Genomic DNA, 21061 nt, shown 5'->3' on the forward strand with positions numbered 1-21061 from the left:
TTTTCCTGCTGGAACCCCAGGGCATGTCTCTGCTTGACCCCTAAGGGCCCTTCTAGCCCTCCTGTAAACATCAAGGGCTCTGAGTCCAGGAGCCAGGCTGCTCAGCCCAACCTGAAGTGTCCGCCAGGAGGAGGGGTCCCTGAAGGTGAAGCAGGGGTGCAGGAAGGCATGAGGGGCCCTGGGCCAGCACACGGGCTCCCAGGAGGGCCCTGCTCCCTTCCCCAAGCCCCTCCCAGCAGCAGAGGAGGAAAATTTCCTTTGGAGTCAGTGAACCCATTTCTCCGCTCCCCCCAGAGCTGAGTCCAGCCTCACCACTGTCAGGAGACTCTCCCACGGGAAGCTCGTTGCCAGAGAACCTCCTAGACACTGGATTTTTCACTGCCTATGCATGCACTGCTCTTCGTGGGCACACATGCATACATGATATGCTGGTCATGTACACGCATGTGTGTGTATCTAGACATGTGCATATCGATGTCTCTGAATACACATCATGTGTACATGGCTGCACACCGCTCCTAGCCATGTCTGAATCTGGGCGGGGGGCCGAAGCAGCTCTCCTCACTGGCTGCTGAGTCTGAGTGGGGGCGGATGGTGTGTGGGAGGGGCACTGCCCCACCCCGTGATGCCCAAGGATACCAGCCCCCTAGTTCCCTGGAACCTTCCGTTCTTTCTTCCCTCTGTCTTCCTGGCCTCTGCCGACTTCCCTCAGGGGTCCCTGCTGAGGGGTGACAAGAGCAGAAGCAGCCTGGGTGGTCTAGGCGGGGTGGTGGACCTGTCTCCAAGAGCTCACGTGGGTGGGGTAAGCCAGGGACAGCTCCATCCCCTTTCCAGAACCTGCCCAGGCCTGGGAGCCTGCAGGGAGCTCAGCCGTGTAAATGCATCCGTCTGCCTCTGCCACCCGCTCCCGTGCTGTCCACTCATATCAGCGGGCAGGCACCCCATATGGGAGGGCGGGGAAGGGGGGTCTCTCCAGCAGTGCCCCGAGCCTTCTTGTCCTGGCTGGCGTGCCAGAGTCCTGGGTTCCAGCCCTGGCTCTGCGTCTGAGTCTGAGCAGGCAGCCCTGGACAAGTCGCCTGTTACATGGGTGATCTGCGGGGGAGGGTCAGATAAGATGACGCCGGAGGTCGGATCCTGCTCTAAATGCTGCTCCTGCTGGCCCTTGGTGTCTCTCTGACCTCCTCCTTTCTCTCATTTGTTTCCTCCCCAAATCTAGTGCCCTCCCCCCTCACTCACCAGGATGAGCCCAGAGGCCTCCCCAGGGGGTCCCCTTGACTCAGTTTCTTAGCCCTGAACCTAGATGCCAGAATCCTCTTCTCTAACTGGTACTTTCACACCCACTCTCTCCCACTCAAGAACCGTCACTGGCTCCCTCTTTCTCTCATCTCAAACTTGAATGCTTTAGTCTGACTTCTGTGGCTTGCTGGTGTTGACGCTCTCCTTCAGCTCAGCTGATTCAGTGCTACATCTGCTGGCTTATTTCTGATACCAAGCGCCCGCACACTCCACCCCCCTCACCCAGGATGCCTTCTTCCAGGCCTTACAGTCCCCTCCCCCAGAGGGACACTAATCAGGCCTGCCCTCCTCCTTCTCTAAGAACTGATAGCCACTGTTTGCACTTGTCATGCCTGCTTATCTGTGTCTGTCTGGGTTCTCTCTGTGTGTAAGTATGTTTGGTTTGAGCTCCCCAAGGGGAGGGGTCGTGGGTCCCCCATGGAAGTGGGGGCTTTCAGATGGCTGAGAGGTTGACCTGGTGGGATCAGCGAGGGAGAGAGAGAGCTCCTGTCTTTGGGGAATCCTGCCTGGCACTTGGTGTCCCCATAGACACCCCTCCCGCCGCCTCCAGGCGCTGGGCTCTTTGGAGAAGATAAGAGGGTAGGCCGTTGGGTGAGGGAGATTGAAGGGGCCCGCCCAGGTGGAGCTGGGCCTCCCTCTGTGCGGCTGAGGGCTGGGCTGAGGGCCAACACCCATCTCTCTGTCCCCTGCAGGAGGAAGAGAATGGAGGCCGAGGAGGAGGTAAGGAGTCGGCCTGGATCTGCTGTGTCCCTCGCCCTCGACTGCTGTTCCTGTCTTTGCTCTTCTCTGTGTGGCCACTCTGGACATCTGTGCGCGCGCTCGCTCTCTCTCTCTCTATCTTTCTCTCTCTCCCCTCCCTTCCTTTTCCCACATTTGTCTCCCTCTGGGCCTTTCCATTTCACACTAGAGGTGGCACTGTGAGGAGCTATCGATTTCTAAGACCTGGCCCCTGCCCTGGAGTCACTCCCAGCCCAGACTGAGGCACACCAGAGGCTGTAGGGCCGGGGAGTGGGGGGAAGCTGGGGGGTTGCAACCGATCAAGGGCTGTCCTCGCGGATCCGTTGGGCATAAGGGGACCCTGACATCGTTATCTTTTCCAGTGTGAGCCTCCATCCCCTGGCTGGCCCCCTTGCTATTTCGCAGGGTTCCCTCGCTGGCTCCCAGGCCCCCCAGGGTGTTCAAGGCAGGACTCCTTGAACAGGCAGCCTTCCTCCTCCGCCACTGGGGTTTCTGCCGGGAAGCCACGGGCACGCTCTCTTCCCGAGTCCCCATCACAGAGGCCTGCGGTGGGGTCGGCGCCCACTGACCTGGAACAGGCCACTTCGGGTGGAGGCAGCTAGCAGCAGAATAGTGTTGCTGGGGAACAACGTGATGTCGGAGGGCGCTGTGGGTGTTGGGGCCTTTCTGCAGCTCCCCTGGTCTGTGGGTGTGCATGGGAGTGGCTCTCCCCGCTGATGTGTCTGCAGGGCTTGATACAGCCTCTCTTAGGGTGCCCTTTCCTTTGTCTTGTGGTGTGTGTGTGTGTGTGTGTGTGTGTGTGTGTGTGTGCGTGTCGATCTGTCTGTCCCACCAGACAGCGAGCTAAGGAGGGGAAGAATAGTGTCTCCTTTTCAGTGTGGCACGGTGCTGGGACACAGGAGACATACGAAGCCACTCAGTATCAGTGTAGGTTTTCCTGTCGGACCCCGTGCATCCGTGCCCCTGTGGGCGTGCGGGTCTCTGTGTGTTTGTGTCTGTGTGAGTGTGAGTATTCTCTGAGCGTGTCCTCTGTGTGTGTAGCTGTGCATGGGTGTGACCTTCAGCAGCCTCCCCCAGCTAACCTGGCTGATGCTCACCAGGACCCTCCCCCCGGCACCGCCTGGAGCCCATGGATACCATCTTTGTCAAGAATGTGAAGGATGAGGGCCCTGCCCACAGGGCGGGGCTTCGCACAGGTGAGCTGTCCCAGTTCCCTGCCTCATGGCACCCTCTGGGTCTCTTCTTCTACCCAGGAAGGGACTCTAGGACCCAGGTGCTAGGAAGGCTTCTGCCGCCCGCTGCCATCCATACGGACAGGGGTTCTTAGGTGGGGCACCGACACGCCGTGGCCTGCTCACACGTGGTCCTGTCCCTTGTCCCCAGGAGACCGGCTGGTGAAGGTGAATGGGGAAAGTGTCATTGGGAAGACCTACTCCCAGGTCATAGCTCTGATCCAGAACAGGTGAGCGGCCCCTGCCTCACTTCTCCCAGAGTAGCTCTGCCCTCTCCCTGAGTCCCTGCACCCCCACCCCCTTGGCCCTGGGGGTGCCCCGGCGACCAGGATCCCTGTTCTCCCAGACCCTGTTGCCTCGGCTGGGCCTCACCCCCTGCCCTGTCTCTGCAGCGATGATGCGCTGGAGCTCTCCATCATGCCCAGGGACGAGGACATCCTCCAGCTGGTGAGTCCCCTCTGCAGCCTGCGCGGAGGAGCCCTGGGGCCTGGGGGGCAGAGCAGAGAGCGAAGGGGCAGCACCAGGCTGGCATTGCCCAACCGGGGATGCCAGGCCCATCCCTGGGCTGGGGCTAGTTGTTGCTTCATTCAGGGCTGCTCTGGGGGAGGGGGAGGCGCCAGCCTCGGCAGACGGGATTCCTGCCAGGGTATCTGGAAGGAGAGCGGCCCAGCGGGCCCTGCCAGACGGGCACGTTTTTGTCAGCTCCAGTGAGACTCCTGCTACCCGCCCCTTCTCGCTGCCCGGCCCCAAGTGAGCGTGTCTCTTACAGCTGTGTCCACACACAGGCACACCCCACTGTCGTGTGCTCTCGTTCCCACAACACACCACACAATACACAAGCAGAACACGCCAGATACACAGCCACACCACCTAACCCCTCAGCACCCCTTCACCCAGCACGCCACATACCGCGGTACGTGACACACACACACAGTGCGCCCAGCACAGCACACCAAGCGCACGCCACCACACACACGGCCTCTCCATGCTTCACACAGGCACCCACTACCACACAGCCCCCCTCAGATATCGCCGTGCAGCACACACCACAACACACGTGCTCGAGCTTCTCACCGCGCGCTGATACCACAAATACTCGCCGTTGTCACAACACAGATGCCCACAAACCTCACAGCACGCTTCAGCCCGGGTGCTAGTCACCAAACCCTGCACGATCATGGTCCAAGCACCCTCCCCCCCGGGCACGTCAGCGCACCTGAGCCTGCGCCGGGCACAGAGGACACCAGGACATCGCAGGCCGCATATCCTGCACTCACATGTGTGCCTGTCAACCCCCCACCCTCCGTGCACACATACATGCCCACACACATGCACATGCTGCCTCTCTCTGTTCCCCCTCCCAGCCTTGACCCAGAGCCCAGGGCTGTCCTCTCTGCCCAGTGCCCGGGGCCCTGGTCTCAGGGATCCCAGCCAGATGTCAGCTCGCTTGCCCCCAAGGTCACTGCCCCCCCAGGGGAGGGCTGAGTGCCAAGCCCAGGAGGCCCTGAGAGCCACTGTGCTGGCTTCTGCCCCGGATGTGTTCTCATAATTCCTGCAATCCTAGTGCCATGCTTGGCACCGTGCCCCTCTGGGAACCTCCACCCCCTGACCTCAATTGTCCCCTGGCCCTTCCTGGCGAGGGGGAGGCAAGAATGGGGGCCTAGAGAGGTCTGGGGCCCCAAGTCTCAAACACCCTGCCCATACACCCCAAGGCTGAGGCTAGGCAAGCTGTGAGATGGTGCCCCACCTCCAGCCTGGAGGGGGTGACAGGGCAGGGCCAAGGGCGTGTCCTCCCACTCCCTCTTCAGCTGGAGGGGGGCAAGAAACAAGGGGGGCAAGGAAGGAGGAGGGCAGCAACCTGGAGCTCTGCTGCTCAGTCTCTGGTGGGCAGCCCCAGATGTCAGCATCTGGGAGCCTCCGCTGGCCCCCCTATCCCTGTCCGCCAGAGGGTGGGGCCCAGGCATTCCTGTGGTCGGGAGCCAAGGATGAAGGCCAATGGGGCCGCGGCAGCCGCTGACGCCACCGCCGACGCTGCGAGGCCCCTCCACACCCATCCTTCCCTCCGTCCTCCCTCCTCCTCCCGCCAGCCCGGAGAGCCGGTGGGGGCCAAGGGCAGCCGCCGGGAGGGCAGACTGGTGGGGGGGCTACGGAGGCCAGGGCTGGCCGAGTGGTCAGAAGGGGTTAGCGAGGAGGCGGTGGGGGAGGGGGGAGGCGGGAGGGATGCTGCCGCCACCCGCGTGATGCGGGGAGCCCGCCTGCGGAGCCGGCAGGATGGCAGGAAGGAGAGGTATGTGTGTCCTGGCCCGGCTGTTGGCCCGAGGGGCTCGGTGTGCGGGGGTGTGGTGTGGCTCATCCTCCTGTGGTGTGTGTGCCGGGCTGGAGGTGTAGTTATTTGTGTGTGTGTGTGTGTCTCATTGTGTTTCTCTGTCTGTTAGTGTGTTTCTGGGTGTGTATTTTCCTGTGTCTCCTATGGTGTAGTGTGTGTGTGTGTGTGTGTGTGTGTGTGTTTATTTGGTTACACCCTCCCACCCTCTGATACTCACCCTGAGACAGGCCACCGGGCAGCCCACCCAGGGCCAGGCTCGGGTAGGGCCCAAGGCTGCTGTCCCCGGGGGCTGCCTCCTTTTTTGGCCTTTCTGGGCACCGGCCCTGTCACTCCTCAGCAATGCAGCGTCAGCCTCAGCTCCTGGAGCCAAATTCCAGGCCCGGGTGGCAGAAGGTGGCCCAGGGCCCCTCAGCCAGTCTGGCCCCTCCCCCAACCTGGCTCAGAGGGAGCAGGAGGTGAGCTAGTTCCTCCTCACCCCAGCACGCCCCCCCCCCCCCCCCCCCCCCGCCAGGCCCCCAGCTCCCCATCCAGGGGAAGGTTGGACAGCTGGGCTTTCTGGCTGCCTACCACCCCTCCCCCCCCAGACACACCCCTTAACCGGCTTCCTTCTCTGTCATTTGCCACCTTGACTGGTCTCTGGTGGGACTTCCCAGCCCCGCCCGAGGGGCTGTGGGCACTGTTGGACACAAGGAAGCAGGGAGGCAGCTGAGGCCAGCGGGGGGAGGACCCCAGAAAACAGATGTTGGAATGTTTGTGGCTAAAGGCAGTCCTTGTCATAAGTCTTAGAGAAATCCTGGCTCTTTCTCCAGTGTGAGTGTGTGTGAGTGTGTGAGTGTTTGTGTGTGTGTATTTGTGTGAGTGTGTGTGTTTGTGTTTGTGTGTGTGTGAGTTTGTGAGTGTGTTAGTGTGTTTGTGAGTGAGTGTGTGTGTGTTTGTGTGTGTGTGTGTGTTTGTGAGTGTGTTGTGAGTGTGAGTGTGTGTGTGTGTGTGTTTGTGTGTGTGTTTGTGTGTATGTGAGTGAGTGTGTGTGTGAGTGTGTGTGTGTGTGTGAGTGTGTGTGGGAGTATTTGTGAGTGTATGTGAGTGAGTGTGTGTGTGTGTATGTGAGTGTTTGTGAGTGTGTATGTGAGTGAGTGTGTGTGATTTGTGTGTGTGTGTGTGTGAGTGTGTGTGTGTGAGTGTGTGTGTGAGTATTTGTGTGTGTGTGAGTGTGTGTGAGTGTGTATGTGAGTGTGTGTGAGTGTGTATGTGAGTGTGTGTGAGTGTGTGTGAGTGTATGTGAGTGTGTGAGTGTGTATGTGTGTGTGTATGTGAGTGTGTGTGAGTGTGTGTGTGTGTATGTGAGTGTGTGTGTGTGTGTGTGTGTGTGAGTGTGTGAGTGTGTGTGTGTGAGTGTGTGTGTGTGACTCAAAGGCCTCTTATTTCTGTCCTCCACCCACTGTCTTTGGAGCACGCCCTCCCTCCCCCGCCCACTCAGGACTCCCGCCTGGTCCCCTTCTCTGCCATCCTTTGCTCCCAGGGCTTCTGCGGCCCTGCCCTTGGGACGTGTGCAGCCCCGCTCACCTGCCTCTGTCCCCTGCCAGGCCTACTCGCAGGATGCCTACCTGAAAGGGAACGAGCCGTATTCTGGGGAGGCCCAGAGCATCCCAGAGCCGCCCCCAATCTGCTACCATCGAAAGACGTACGCCCCGCCAGCCCGGGTCTCCACCTGGGCCAGTATGGTGCCTGAGCCCCACTCAGCGCTGCCCAGTGACCCCCGGAGTCCTGCTGCCTGGAGTGACCCGGGGCCCCGTGTCCCATCTACTGCCCGCACCCATCTGGACAACCCTTCTTTGGGGATGAGCCAGCCCCGCCCCAGCCCTGGTGCCTTCCCCCACCTTCCCTCAGAGCCCCGGACACCCCGTGCCTTCCCGGAGCCTGGCAGCCGGGTGCTCCCCAGCAAACTGGAGTGCCAGCAGGCCTTGTCACACTGGCTGTCCAACCAGGTACCCCGCAGGGCGGGGGAGAGACGGTGCCACGCCATGCCCCCTCGGGTCCGCAGTGCCTCCCAGGACCGGTTAGAGGATATGACTGCCCGCCACCCGTGGCCCTGTTCCACCTCCCAGGGTGCCTTGAGCCAGCTGGGCCAGGAGGGCTGGCACCGAGCTCGCTCAGACGACTACCTGAGCCGGACCACCCACTCAGCTGAGGCGCTGGGGCCAGGGGCCCTGGTGTCACCCCGATTCGAGCGCTGTGGCTGGACTTCCCAGCGTCCATCGGCCCGCACTCCAGCCTGCCCGTCCAGAGACCTCTCCGGGCCCCAGGCTCCACCCCCACCTGGTCTGCAGGGCCTGGACGACATGGGGTACATTGGGTACCGGAGCTACAGCCCATCATTCCAGCGCCGGACTGGCCTCCTGCATGCACTCTCCTTTCGGGACTCACCCTTTGGAGGACTGCCGACCTTCAACTTGGCCCAGTCCTCCGCACCGTTCCTACCAGAGGCCTCTGAACCACCCAGGGTTGTTCGGCCAGAACCCAGTACCCGGGCCCTGGAGCCTCCCGCCGAGGATCGTCGAGATGAGGTGGTCCTGAGGCAGAAGCCTCCAACAGGCCGCAAGGTGCAGCTTCCCCCTGCAAGACAGACGAACCGTGGATTTGGTGACGAGTCCTCAGAGCCAGAGACCGGTGGGCGAGGGGAACGCCCGGGCAGGAAGGTGGCCCCTTTGACCACGACGGAAGACTCTCTGGCTTCCATCCCCTTCATCGGTGAGCGATGGTGCAGGGGGCTGTCTGGGGCGACTTGGTTATCTGTGCCCTGTTGTACCCCACCCACCTGTCACCATGGGAAAAACTCTGGGTTGGGTGTTGATGGGATCAACCTGTTTCTTTGTCTATCCATCCATCCATTTTTTTCTTCCTCCCTCCTCTCTTTGTTCATTCATTCATGTCTTTCTTTCTTCTTTCCATTCTTCCATCAGCCTTTCCTTTCACCCTTCTTTCCATCCTTCTATCTTTTCTTTGTTTCTTTCATTCTTTGTTCTTTCCATCTATCCTCCAGCCTTTCATCCATCTAGCAAGTAGTGTCAGGCCCTGTGCTAGGCTCCATGCTCTCATGGAGTGTGTGGTCTATCATGGGGATATATGATCAGACAAGAGCAATCCAGTGGGATGAGTGTGTGATGGGAGTACAGGGGGCTCTAGGAGACGGAGAAGGGCCACCTAGCCTAGATTGGGATGGTGGCCAAGGAGAGAACCTTCGAGAAAGGAGATTTTGGCTAAGCCTAGAAGGATGAGGAGTTAGCTAGGGGAAGAATGATGAGGGGGAGAGACTGGAGTATGCAAGGACCTTGAAATGATAGAGGCAGGAGTCCCTTCCAGTCATCAGAATGGGTCTGCAGGGGCCTTGTCAGACCAGGGAGTTTGGACTTCATCCTGAGAGCAGAGGGAACATGGGAAGTTTGCTGCCTCTAGGACAGATGTTGGATAAGGGAAAGACAAGAGAGTGGAGAGGCCAGGCGACTCCCAGGTTTCTTGCCTCGCTGGGGGGTGAGGCCTCACCTCCATTTGGAAATGGGAGGGAGGAGGGCAGGGAAAGGTTCCGGGTTTGCCGAATCTGAGGCACTTGTGAGGGAGCAGGGTGGGCTGGGCTGGGTCGAGGGGCTTGGGAGAAAGACTGGGTGCAAAGTCATGGGACTGGAAGCCAGGAGCTGAGAAATGGAGCCGAGGCTCGTGAGCTCACGGTAGTGTAGCTGCGGGAAGGAGGGCGCGGAGACCCAGGCCTGGCCCCCCGCAGCCAGGCCCCCCACAGCCAGCCTTCAGTCTGAGTGGGCACACACAGCCCTAGTACGCTCCCAGTCTGAGGGGAGGTAAATCTTTCCTTTCAAAGCACTCCCAGGCTGAGGGGGAAACCACCCTGCCTTCAAGGAGCCTGCAGCTAAAGCAGGAGCCGGTCTTTATCCCCAAGCAGCCCCTGCCCTCAGGGGCGTGGCCTAAGAAGGGTAGCTCCACCCCTTGCCTGGTGCCCTTGGTGCTGAGGAAGGCAGGGCCTGAGCCGCCATGATAACAGTCTGGTTGGTGGGCACCCTTGGCTGTGGGGATGTTGACAGCAGGGCCCTGGAGACCTGAGGGGCCTTGGGAATGTGGTCTGGGCCCAGAGGCAAGGCTGGGGGTGGGGGGACAGGCAGGTTCAGCTCCCTGCCACCTTCACCCACCACTCCCTCCCTTCTCGCAGATGAGCCCACCAGCCCCAGCATTGACCTACAAGCCAAGCACGTCCCCGCCTCTGCTGTGGTCTCCAGTGCCATGAACTCGGCTCCCGTCCTGGGCACCAGCCCATCCTCCCCAACCTTCACCTTTGCCCTCGGCCGCCATTACTCCAAGGACTGCAGTGAGTGCTCCCCACACCCACCCCCAGCCTCCCCCTTGCTGCCCGGCCTCCACAGTCTCTGCGGGGCCTGCTACTAGGTGTCTGACCTCCTCTCGCTGGCTCCTGCCCAGAGAGGAGGGCCCCATGGAAGCCCCCAACCTACGGCCCCCCTGACCCTTTGGCCCAACGCGGGCGTTTTGCAGGCAGCATCAAGGCCGGCCGCCGCTCCTCCTACCTGCTGGCCATCACCACGGAGCGCTCCAAGTCCTGCGATGACGGGCTCAACACCTTCCGGGACGAGGGCAAGGCTCTCCGGTGAGGACGGGGTGGGTCCAGCACAGCCAGCTTGCCTGGGCTGTGGCGGGGCTCCCAGCCCTGGGGTCCTCTACACACCAGGGCGGCGAGCCCCGGACGGCCCCTGAGCCTTGGGGCTTGGGTGGTTCAGGTCCTAGCTGTGCTTCCCACATCCCTCACTCCTGGTCCTTGCTCCCCAGGCGCCTGCCAAACCGAGTACCCAGCCTGCGGATGCTCCGAAGCTTCTTTACTGATGGGGTGAGTGGCGTGTGTAGGGGGAGGCGAGGGTGTGGGAGTGCTGGGCAGGGCCTCGGCACAGGGTCCCAGCCTGTGGCCTCTGCCATCACTTAAAGGCACCGTATCCCCTCCGTCTAGAATGCCCTTTCCCCAGCCCCACCGCAGCCATAGGATTCACTTTTTTACTGTCTTCAGGTTTCTTTAGGCCTTCCCTGAGATTTCAGCCTCCACCCCTGACATTTTATGTCTCCCTTCGCAAGTTGGTGTTTCTCCTTCGCACTTGTCATGTTCGGTAATTTATATACCCATCTCCTTTCCTGCCTGTCTCCCAGCTGGGACGTAAGTTCCATGACGGCAGGGATTTTATTTGGTCTGGTCGCTGCTTGGTCTCCGTGGGTACCCAAAACAGTGCCTGCACTAGGGAGGCACTTGGTCAGTATTTGAGCGGTGTTTTCAGGGGACTCCGAAAAGTGTGTGTGTGTGTGGGGGGGGGGGGGGGACACAAGGTTGAGAATGACGGAGAAGCTAGAGTTTCCAGCCTCAGAACCTGGGCAAACATACGGCCAATTCTGAAATGGCCTTAACTCCTTAATTATAGATGGGCTGGAAAAGCCATCTTGATTTCAAACTCTTGCCATCTTTGGTTCATTTAGCACCTTGCTGTATTTTCACCTGGCTTATTCTTTTTTAAAAATATATATATATATTTTCTTTATTGATTTCAGAGAGGAAGGGAGAAGGAGAGAGAGAAACATCAATGATGAGAGAGCATCATTGATTGGCTGCCTCCTGCACACCCCCTACTGGGGATCAAGTCCGCAACCCAGGCCTGTGCCCTTGGCCGGAATCGAACCTGGGACCCCACAGTCCGCAGGCTGATGCTCTATCCACTGAGCCAAGCCCACTAGGGCCACCTGGCTTATTCTTTATAACTGCCTCTGCCTGCCTACTTCTCCCTCTGGCACGTCATCTCTGTGGCTGGAGTCCTATTGACACGATCATTTCCTCTGTTTAACCCTTTGTGGCCATGACTACCTGCTCCCCTAACTCTGTCCTCATTGATGTTCTGACTTCCTCTGTTTACTTAACTCTGTGTTGACACAATTACTTCAGCTGTTTCCTTAATTTCTTCAAGTCTATAAAATCACGGGTGGCTCCCGATTGGCTTTTCTGGCGTGGCGAGGCTCGTGGTCTGCTGGTCAGAGCCTTTCCTCCTTTCTGGCTTCCCCAGCACGTGTGTCTCATGACCTCACCCCCGAGGTTCAGAGCGGGCGAGCAAGGCCGCGAGGCCACACACAGCAGCAGAGCCTGGCACAGGCTCGCACCCGGCCCTGTGGCTGCGCGTGGCCCATGGGGTTCCTGAGAGGCCGGCCCTGTGGGAGCCACCTTACGTTGCCCTCTCTTGTCTTGCTGCAGTCCTTGGACAGCTGGGGCACTTCCGAAGATGCTGACGCTCCTTCTAAGCGACATTCAACCTCTGACCTCTCGGACACAACCTTCAGCGATGTCAGGAGAGAAGGCTGGTTGTATTATAAGCAGGTCCTCACCAACAAGGGGAAGGTAAGATGGCCGGAGGAATGCGATGACGATGGATGGAAGCCGGATCAGCAGAACCCTCCGGCTCCTTACGCCACAGCCTCTGGAGCCAAAGAGAACCGGCTGAGGCTGTAGCAGGAAGGGTAGAGGTTAGATGCTGGGAAAAACTCCCGGGGACCCAATGAACTCATGAAAAAGAGGTCTGTTCCATGGGATGGATCCGATGAAGTTGCGCTCGGGATTCTGACAAAACCAGTCACAGCGATCCTTGGTTGGCAGATCACCCCCCAAATGGCCATGAATGTTCATGGAGAATGAGGGAGCAAGGGCCAGGGTGATTCTCTTAGAGGGGCTGAGGCCCCCAAAGAAAGCAGAGGTCAGCCTTTTCAAGGTCAGCAGAAGTTTTAGTCTTTATCCCAAGGGCAGCTGACAGCCCCCGGGGCCTCTTTCGTGTGGCTTCCTGGGGAGTGAACTAGAGAGGGCCCACGTGGAGGCCAAAGAAGATGAGTTCAGAGCCGCCATAGAGATCCAGGTGAGCGATGAAGGGGGCTTGGGCCTGGGGGTGGAGGGCGAGGGCAGATAACCAGGGTCCGAAGAGGAGAAGGTAGGACCCCTGGCCTGTGGAGACTGAACCTCTGTTCCAGGCAGGGGCCATGGCTGAGGGGGTGGGAGGGGAGGCAGCCCCACTGCTGCCCCCCCGCCAGCCCCCCGCTTCCCCCCAGCAGCCCAGGCAAGGCTGAGCAGAGTGGTGACCATAACCTGGGCCTGTCTCTCGACGGCAACACAAGTTGCTGGGGAAGCTTAGGTGACTCACCTGTCCATGACTCAATTTCCTCGTCTGTACATGGAGCTAATAATATTCCTTAGTTCATATGCCTGTTGCTGAGGATTAAATGAGATGGATTTACCCAGTGCCTGGCATGGGGAGGTGGGGGTGGGACTGCTGTTCTGCGTATTGCTGTTACTTGAATTTTCCACCCTGCCTCCTAGGGGTCTTGTACCTGGAAAGAAGATAAGCTTTGAGGTCAGACAGACTTAAATTCCTGCCCAGCCACATATCAGGCATAAGGCTTTGGGCATAAGGTCTCATCTTCTGAGCCCCACTTCTCTGACCTGCAAGATGGGAGACACCCGTATTCTACTCCAAGGGCCGATGTGTCATCCAGGCAGGATTGGCTTATCTGTGTCCCCATCCAGTCTGTGGATAATGACTAAGGGTGTGGCCCACCCTGATTCTCAGCTGAGGTTCTCAGGATTTCGTAGTGAGGGATCCAGGCCAGTCCTGCCCGGCTGGGGTTCATGATGAGCAGAAATAGCTCAGTTGCATAACAGCTACGAGTGCCTGATGTTGATGATGGGGGTGTCCAGGGCAATGGCATACAGTAGGTGACCCTAGCCTCGGAGCGGTGGGTGAGACATGAGGGATGTGTGAGAATCCACCAAGCTGGGAGGGGAGAGAGCGGTCTGACAGGGAGATGCCCTCCTGGATGGTCTGGAGAAAGGGGGGTGGCTGGGAGCCAGGGCAAGAGGTGGAAGCCAAGGTGGGGGCGTTGGGTGCCTGCTTGGAGGGCCTTGTCACTCAGGGCAAGCCTTGGCAGGGATATAAGTTGAGGGTGTGTGAGGCCAGGAGGCAGGTGTTGATCCTGTGACAGGAAGAGGCAAGGCCACTGCTGTTGTCCAGGTGAGCGAGGATGGGGGCCCTGACCAAGACTGTGGCAGGGGGCTGAGGGGAGGGGACAATTTAGAGAGATTCAAGGGGAAGAAAGGCCTGGGCTTGCTGATGGCTGGGAGGTGAGGGAGGAAGGGGGAGGTAACGCTGGCTCCTGGGGTCTCCGCTTGGGTTGTGGGGTGCTGGGTAGTGGGACCTTCCCCTGAGCCATGGGCACTGGAGGCACAGGTTTGGGGAACAGAAGCCAAGAGGTTGCTTTGGGGTCTTGTGGAGTCCAAGGGTGGAGGTGTTCTGGGAACAGAGGCTCCGAGGTTGTGGCGCTCAGGATGGAGGCCCACCTCGGGGGGGGGGGGGCATTGGTCCATCAGGGGAGGCTCGGCACCTGCAGCCAGGTTTGGGAGCACGGAGGGAGAGGGCAAGAGACAGGCTGCACCTTGAGAGGACGTGGGGGGATGGGGGCCAAGGAGGAGAGTCAGCAAGTGGCTGCAGACCAGGGTGACCTAGGAGGGGCAGCAGGGGCCAGCGGTGTGGCTGAGGAAGGGCAACCGGGTGTAGACAAACTCTTCTAGCCCAACATTGGAGCCCCGTGGAGGCCTTTGAGGACTGCTACTCCTGCCTGCCAGGCAGCCTGTCCCCCGGCTCTGGGTGGCCCCTGAAGGCCTCTCCTGGGTGCCCCACAGTGTCTCCCGGGCAGGGAGAGGAGCTGGCCCCTTTCTGCTCAGTGAGCAGCTCTGGACAACAGGGGCTTCCACTCCCATCTTGACCAGAACCCACTCTCCCTCGTCACCTCGGTACCATGGCCTGGGAGTTAGGAGAGGGCCCCTCAAGTCAGTTTCTGGCCCTTGGTCTATTCAGAGTCATGATTGCCAGTCAGCTGTTGGTTTCTCCCACAAGCCCAGCCTCTCCTGGGTGCCCCCCCCCCCCCGCCCAACACACACACACACACACACACACACACACACACACACACACCAGTCTGTTTCAGAGACGTTGACTATCAGGCCGAGGGGAGAGGGTGTGACATCTTCCTGCAGCCACGGACGCAGCACTTGAGCTGGATGCGACCTTGGAGGCCAGCTAGTTCACCTCTCGTTTTAGCAACAGGGAACGCTGATGCCAGGGGAGAGGGCTTGACTTGTCCAAGGTCACCTAGCTGGTTCAGTCTCAAAAGGGCAGCCTTATCACCACCTTACTTGGACATTAACATTCTTCTGGAGGGTCCTGCTGTGTCCTGCCCGGGTCCCCAGGTCGGTGGTGGTGGGCAGAGCTCACAGCCAGACGTGGCTGCGTTCTCCAGTGCTGCTCTGAGGCAGCCACCAGCCAGAGGAAAGGAGCTCGCAGGCTGAGATGGAACCCCTGCCCTCAGGGTGCTCCGAGGAGGATTCATTCATTTATTCAGTAAATATTGATGAGCACTTACCTTGGGTCTGTTGAGGCTCTGGGATGTGGGATGTGGGATGTGGGATGTGGTCTGAGAGGACAGACAAGCTTTCTGCTCTCAGAATCTTACCATAAATCAGAGGATTCAGACAGGGAAATCAAACAGGCTGATGTGATTGCCTTTAAGTTGGGAGTGGTGGGGCTGCCTACAGAAAAAAATATCAGGGAAGGTCTCCCCGAGGAGGGGATGTTGGTAACCTTTGAGCTCAGACCTGAAGGGCGAGAAGGAGGCAGCCACATGAAGCGAGAGAAGGGGCTCCTGGCAGAAGGAACAGCAAGTGCAGCCTGGCTGCTGGGATGGCTCAGTGGTTTTACCTCAACCGGTGAACCAGGAGGTCACGGTTCGATTCCCGGTCAGGCCACAGGCCCTGGTTGCAGGCTCGATACCCAGTAGGGGGCGTGCAGGAGGCAGCCGATCAATGATTCTTTCTCATCATTGATGTTTCTATCTCTCTCCCTCTCCCTCTTGGAAATCAATACAAATATATTACTTTATCTTTTAAAAAGAAGAAGGAACAGTACGTGCAAAGGCCTCGAGACAGGGTGGGCGTGGCTTGTTCACTGAAGAAGGCCCTGTGGCTTGACACAGTGAGGAAGGAGGAGGGAGAGGAGATGGGTTTAGAGAGGGAGCAACCAGATCACAGAGTCCTTAGATTTGATTCCAAGACCCTGGGAACCCAGGAGAGGGTGCTAAGCAGGGGAGACACATGATCTTGGTTACATTTTAAAACTGTGGCTGCAGCTGCTGGGCAGGGAACGGATTGTGGGAGATGAGAGCGGAGACTGGGCAGGTTTGTGCCATTGTCCAGGCAAGAGGTGTTGATGGCGTGGACAAGGTGTGAGCAGGAATGAGGGAGACAGGTGATGGTTGGGAAGCAGAAGTGACTTTCTGATAGGTTGAACGTCAAAGGTGAGGAAAAGGGAGGAGTCGAAGGCACCTTTCAGGTTTCTGGGCAACTAGGTCTATTTCCTGAGCTGGGAAAGACGGGGGTGGCAGGGAGAACAGATCTGATGGTGGAAATCAATTGCCCCGTATGAGCATGCAAGTGGGGCTGCTGCTCAGGGGGCGGGAGGCACAGGACGGCTGAAGGGACGCTGGGCATCGCCATCAGCCGACAAATGACGTCACTGGGGAAGCTGCAGGGAGAGGGGAGCCCAGGACCACGTCCCGGAGCTCCCATCCTTGAGGGCAGGGTCCCAACCTCAGCTCTATTGCCCTTTGGGGCCGGATGGTTCTGTGTTGTGATGCTCTCCTGAGCATCAGGGGCTGGTTAGCAGCACCCTTGGCCTCTACCCACTAGATGCCATAGCACTTCAGGTGTGACGACAAAAATGTCTCCAGACAGATGTCCCCTGGGGTGAGTCACCCGTGTTGAGAACCACTGGTATAGAGGAGCGAGCCAGCGGAGGAGGCAGACGGAGCCAGTGGGATTGGAGGAAGACCAGGGACCGTGGGGTCCCAGATGCCAAGAGAGGGTTTGAAGAGGGTAGGCATGGCCAAAGGCTTCAGAGAGGCCAAGGAAAGGGCCGGGAAGGGCCGGGAAGCTGCTACATTGGAGACCTGCGTGGCCTTGAAAGGGGCTTTCTGGGAAGGGATAGTGTGCGGAGTTTTGAGTGAGCGGCAGAGAAGCGGGGAGAGCTAGTGTGGTTGACACTCTTGACCGGTTTTGCTGTGAAGGGGAGCAATGTGGACTAGGAATGGCTTTATGAGGATTTTACGTGAGGTGGCACATGCTGGGTGGGGCCCAGTGGCCCTCCCAGAGCCCTTACTGGTTCTCCCAGTCATGGCCAACGCCCGGTGAATGCTGACGCTAGTCTTTAAGGATGCTGGGCTTTAAGGATGCTGGGCTTTAAGGATGCTAGTCTTTAAAAAGAAGCTTGCAGACCCTCTGGGAGACTGAGAACGATGGGTGGGGTGTCCAGGCAGGTGAGGAGCTGAGAGTTGAGGACTCTGAGCAGGAGGCTGCCCCAGGTTCCCACGGAGTGAAGCAGGGGGGCTCCTGGCAGGCAATGGGGTGTCTACAGCTTCTAGCCTCGCCCCCCGGCGCTCTGGGGCGGGCAGGCAGGCCTGTCCTCTCACACCCTCCTCCTCCGTATCTCCTCCCTCCTTGTGTCTCCCTGCAGAAAGCGGGCGGCGGCCTGCGCCAGTGGAAGCGGGTGTATGCCGCGCTGCGGGCGCGCTCCCTCTCGCTGAGCAAGGAGCGGCGGGAGCCCGGGCCGGCAGCAGCGGCGGGGGCGGCGGCCGTCGCAGGTGAGGACGAGGCGGCGCCCGTCTGCATCGGCTCCTGCCTGGTGGACATCTCCTACAGCGAGACCAAGAGGAGGCACGTGTTCCGGCTGACCACCGCTGACTTCTGTGAATATCTCTTTCAGGCTGAGGACCGGGATGACATGCTGGGCTGGATCAGAGCGATCCGAGAGAACAGCAGGGCCGAGGGCGAGGTGAGGGCCGGGCCCAGCCCCCCACGGGGCCAGGGAGGCCAGAGCAGGCCCCGGGGCCACCTCTCCCCGGCCGTGGACCTCCCTTCCTCACGCTGAGCCTCCGTTCCCTCTGCCGTTACATGGGCCGACCGCTGTACCCCCCTAGGGTCTGGTGTGAAGGGGCCGCGCACGGTGGCTCACGGAGCACCTGCGTCTCCAGGGTGCCGTGACTGGCAGTGACAATCACTCTAGGAAGGACAGTGATTATTAGCGTTATTAATTATTGCCGTGAGCGCAGGCTCTGGCACAGAGAGGTCAGCCCCAGGCCAGCCTCCGCTCCCTGCTGCAGGGTCAGTGGGGGAGGGGGAGGGTGTTTCCTACGGAATGCGGCACAGAATGAGGTGTCCTTGTGCCAGGGCTGGGGCTGGCCCTTCTGACAGGACTGGCCTGTCCGCAGGGACATGAACACATTGACCTTGGGAGGAGGCCAAGGGGCCGGGCCTTTGGCAGCAGGCAGCAGGGACGGAGCCAAGGTTTTGGCAGGGACTCTGGAGAATTTGAAAAAAAGGGTGCCCCTTCCTGGGCAGCTGCACACCCGGGGCCCGGGCTGGTGTTTCCGCTCCACCCGGCCCCTCCTTGGCCAAGTGCCCGCACACAAGTATCCGGACACACCTGCACACGATGGCGTGGGGGCCCGGGCCGGGGGCTGGTCTCGGCCTGGCTGTCAGTGCCCAGCCTCTGGGCCACAGACCCTCTTGTTGAGGGCATAGCCTCCCACTGACCCAGGCTCCGCGCCCCCCGCCCCCCAGGACATTGTCTCTTTCCTCACGGCAAGGAGGAAAGCACCTGGGATCTGGGCCCTGCCCTGGGACGCGTGGCTGGGCTGCCCCCAGCAAGGCATGGTCAAGGGTCCCAAGCCACTTTCCTGCCCGCAATAGCTGCCCTCCTGGGGCACCCCGCCTGGGCCTTGGCAGGACTGTGAGGAGTGCTGTGTGCATAGTTCTGCCCCCAAACCCTGAGGCTGCGATATTGTCCCTCCCCTGCCACTGCGGAGGGGACTGAGGCTCAGAGAAGCGAAGTGGATTACCCAGGGTCTCACGGCTGGCGAGGGGGCGCCCAGGAGCCCAGCCCTGGTCTTGCTCGCTCCAGGGTCTGTGCCGTCCAGCTGGCAGATGGAGGAGAGGGGAGGCGAGGCTGAGGCAGGAGCCAGGGCTGAGTTCTGGGGCAGGCCATGCGGGCACTGACCGCATCTGCGCTCTCTTCCCTCCTCCAGGACCCCGGCTGTGCCAACCAAGCTCTGATCAGCAAGAAGCTTAATGATTACCGAAAAGTGAGGTGAGCCCAGCCCTCATGGAGCAGGCCTGGCTGGAGGGGGGGGGGGGGATGACACACTCCAGGCATAGGTCATTCTCCTGGCTCACCTCCAAGGAAGGCAGCCCCTGGGGACAGGGAGGGGGCAGGGAACTTGAGGCCTCCGGTCCCCAGAAGGGCCAGGAGGGTTTGCCTCAGGGATAGCGGGGAGGTCCATGGTGGTGGGAGGCCAGGGAAGGTGGCGTGCTGGGTCACCCGGATGAAGACCCCTCCTTTCCCCCTCTTCCCATGCAGCCATAGCTCTGGGCCCAAAGCTGATTCCTCCCCAAAAGGCTCTCGGGGCCTGGGGGGCCTCAAGTCTGAGTTCCTCAAACAGAGTGCAGCACGTGGCATCAGGACTCAGGACCAGCCTGCAGGGAGCAAGGGTAGGAGGCGGCTGCTAAGGGGGTGACATGCATGCGGCTGGGAGAGTGAGGTCAGCTTGGTGGGTCTGCAAGGGAGCAGAGGGCCTGTGAGTGTGTGTGTGCCTGTGAGTGTGTGTGCCTGTGAGTGTGTGTGTGCCTGTGAGTGTGTGTGTGCCTGTGAGGAGTGTGTGTGCCTATGAGTGTGAGTGTGTGTGTGTGTGTGTGCGTGTGCCTGTGTGTGTGTGTGTGTGTGTGTGTATGGAGGGGTGGGTGGGTGTGTGCGCGCCAGGGTTATCCCGCTGTGTCTGTCCATGTGTGTATGCCTGTGAGGGTCTGGGGTTCTCAGAGTCTCAGGGCTGGAAGGGCCTGGATCCTGGTTTTCTTCCAAGACCTCCCTGCTGGATAGTCACCCAGGAGTCTGTGCTGTGTCCCCTCAGGGGCGGAGGCTCGTCCTCTGAGGATGTAGCCTTTCCTTCTTCACACACTCTCTGGGCTGTTAGAAGGTCCTTCCTTTGCGTGTACCCGAATCAATGGCTCCGCCTCCCTGTGCCAGCCCCGGAGGCCACACAGAAGTCCTTACCTAATTCTGAGGCCTCTCTCCTCCGGGTTAGAGCCCGCTTTCCTTTGGCCTTCACACTTGGTGTATGGTTTCCCGTCAGCCCTCAGCATCCCAGGGGCCTCTCTGAGAGTCCCCACGTGTCCAGGAGTGTGAGTGTGGTGGGTGAGTGTGGCTGCCACCCCTCCCGGGCCCAGCTCACCCGGCGCTCTCTGCCTCCCCCTCCAGATGACAGTGTTGCTGCCCCCAAAAGCCCCTGGGGCATCAACATCATCAAGAAGAATAAGAAGGCAGCGCCCAGGGCATTCGGGATCCGGCTGGAGGAGTGCCAGCCAGCCACGGAGAACCAGGTGGGTCCCCACCACACTGCAGAGCAGGCAGGGGGAGGGGGAGGGGGAGACAGAGCCGAAAGGGACCTGGAAGCAGCTGTCCACCTGGTCTTACAGACACAGCCGGGGAGGGGCAGAGAGGGAGCAGCAGAGCTGAGGCAGAGCCCGGAACCCCTGCCCCCTGGCCAGTGCCCCTTCTCAGACCAGGGCGAGGCGTGGGGGTTATTCTAGCCCCAGACTGCAGGCAGCGAGGGCCTTTTGTCCCCAGAGAGGGTTCCTGGCAGAGCTGGGCCTTGCACTGCCCCCATCTTGGTCTCCCCACCCCCTCTGGTCCCCTGGTGGAGAATGCTGCTCTCACCCTCCCTGACACCCCTGCCCTGCCCGTGTCCCCAGCATGTCCCCCTGATCGTGGCTGCATGCTGTCGCATCGTGGAGGCACGAGGGCTGGAGTCCACGGGCATTTACCGAGTGCCGGGCAACAACGCCGTGGTGTCCAGCCTGCAGGAGCAGCTCAACCGTGGGCCCGGTGACATCAACCTGCAAGATGAGGTGGGCATGGCTCGGGGGAGCTGCGGGAGGGGGGCCGAGGCGGTGTGTGTGTGTCTTTTGTGCTTATCGTACCCTGCAATGTGCCTAGCACTGGGCCAGGGCACCAAGATGGGTATGGCAGGGCTTGCCCTCGCTGTCCAGCCCTGGGGATGGCACCCCCCCAGCTGAAGTTGAACAAATAGATGCAGTCAGGGCCTAGGAAGCCCTGAGACAGAGGCCGGCTGGCAGCAGGGTTTGGGCCCTAAGGAGGAGTCGAGTTCACTAAAAGCAAGAGAGAGCCAGCCAGGGAAGGGCATTCCAGGCAGAGGAAACGGCCTGAGCAAAGGCGTGGACTCTGAAGGCTTGTCATCCGTCTACATACCTTTTCTGTAAAGG

General features: G+C 60.1%; 1 protein-coding gene across 3 annotated transcripts in view; it reads left to right on the forward strand.

Annotated features, from left to right (window-relative positions):
- Nucleotides 1-21061, forward strand: part of ARHGAP23 (Rho GTPase activating protein 23) — a 68834-nt gene that overhangs the window by 26570 nt on the left and 21203 nt on the right. For 2 of the 3 annotated variants that reach the window (XM_054709056.1, XM_054709057.1), the window contains exons 3-16: nt 1989-2016; nt 3135-3230; nt 3418-3496; nt 3659-3713; nt 7176-8340; nt 9806-9961; nt 10144-10255; nt 10435-10492; nt 11888-12031; nt 17241-17558; nt 18811-18872; nt 19143-19273; nt 20037-20158; nt 20531-20686. In XM_054709056.1, coding sequence (XP_054565031.1) covers nt 1989-2016; nt 3135-3230; nt 3418-3496; nt 3659-3713; nt 7176-8340; nt 9806-9961; nt 10144-10255; nt 10435-10492; nt 11888-12031; nt 17241-17558; nt 18811-18872; nt 19143-19273; nt 20037-20158; nt 20531-20686 — 2682 coding nt within the window. The remainder of the gene's footprint in view (nt 1-1988; nt 2017-3134; nt 3231-3417; nt 3497-3658; nt 3714-7175; nt 8341-9805; nt 9962-10143; nt 10256-10434; nt 10493-11887; nt 12032-17240; nt 17559-18810; nt 18873-19142; nt 19274-20036; nt 20159-20530; nt 20687-21061) is intronic. The other variant, XM_054709058.1, reaches the window with a different exon arrangement.

Source organism: Eptesicus fuscus, chromosome 20 (assembly GCF_027574615.1).
Source record: "Eptesicus fuscus isolate TK198812 chromosome 20, DD_ASM_mEF_20220401, whole genome shotgun sequence".
Classification (NCBI taxonomy): Eukaryota; Metazoa; Chordata; class Mammalia; order Chiroptera; family Vespertilionidae; genus Eptesicus; species Eptesicus fuscus.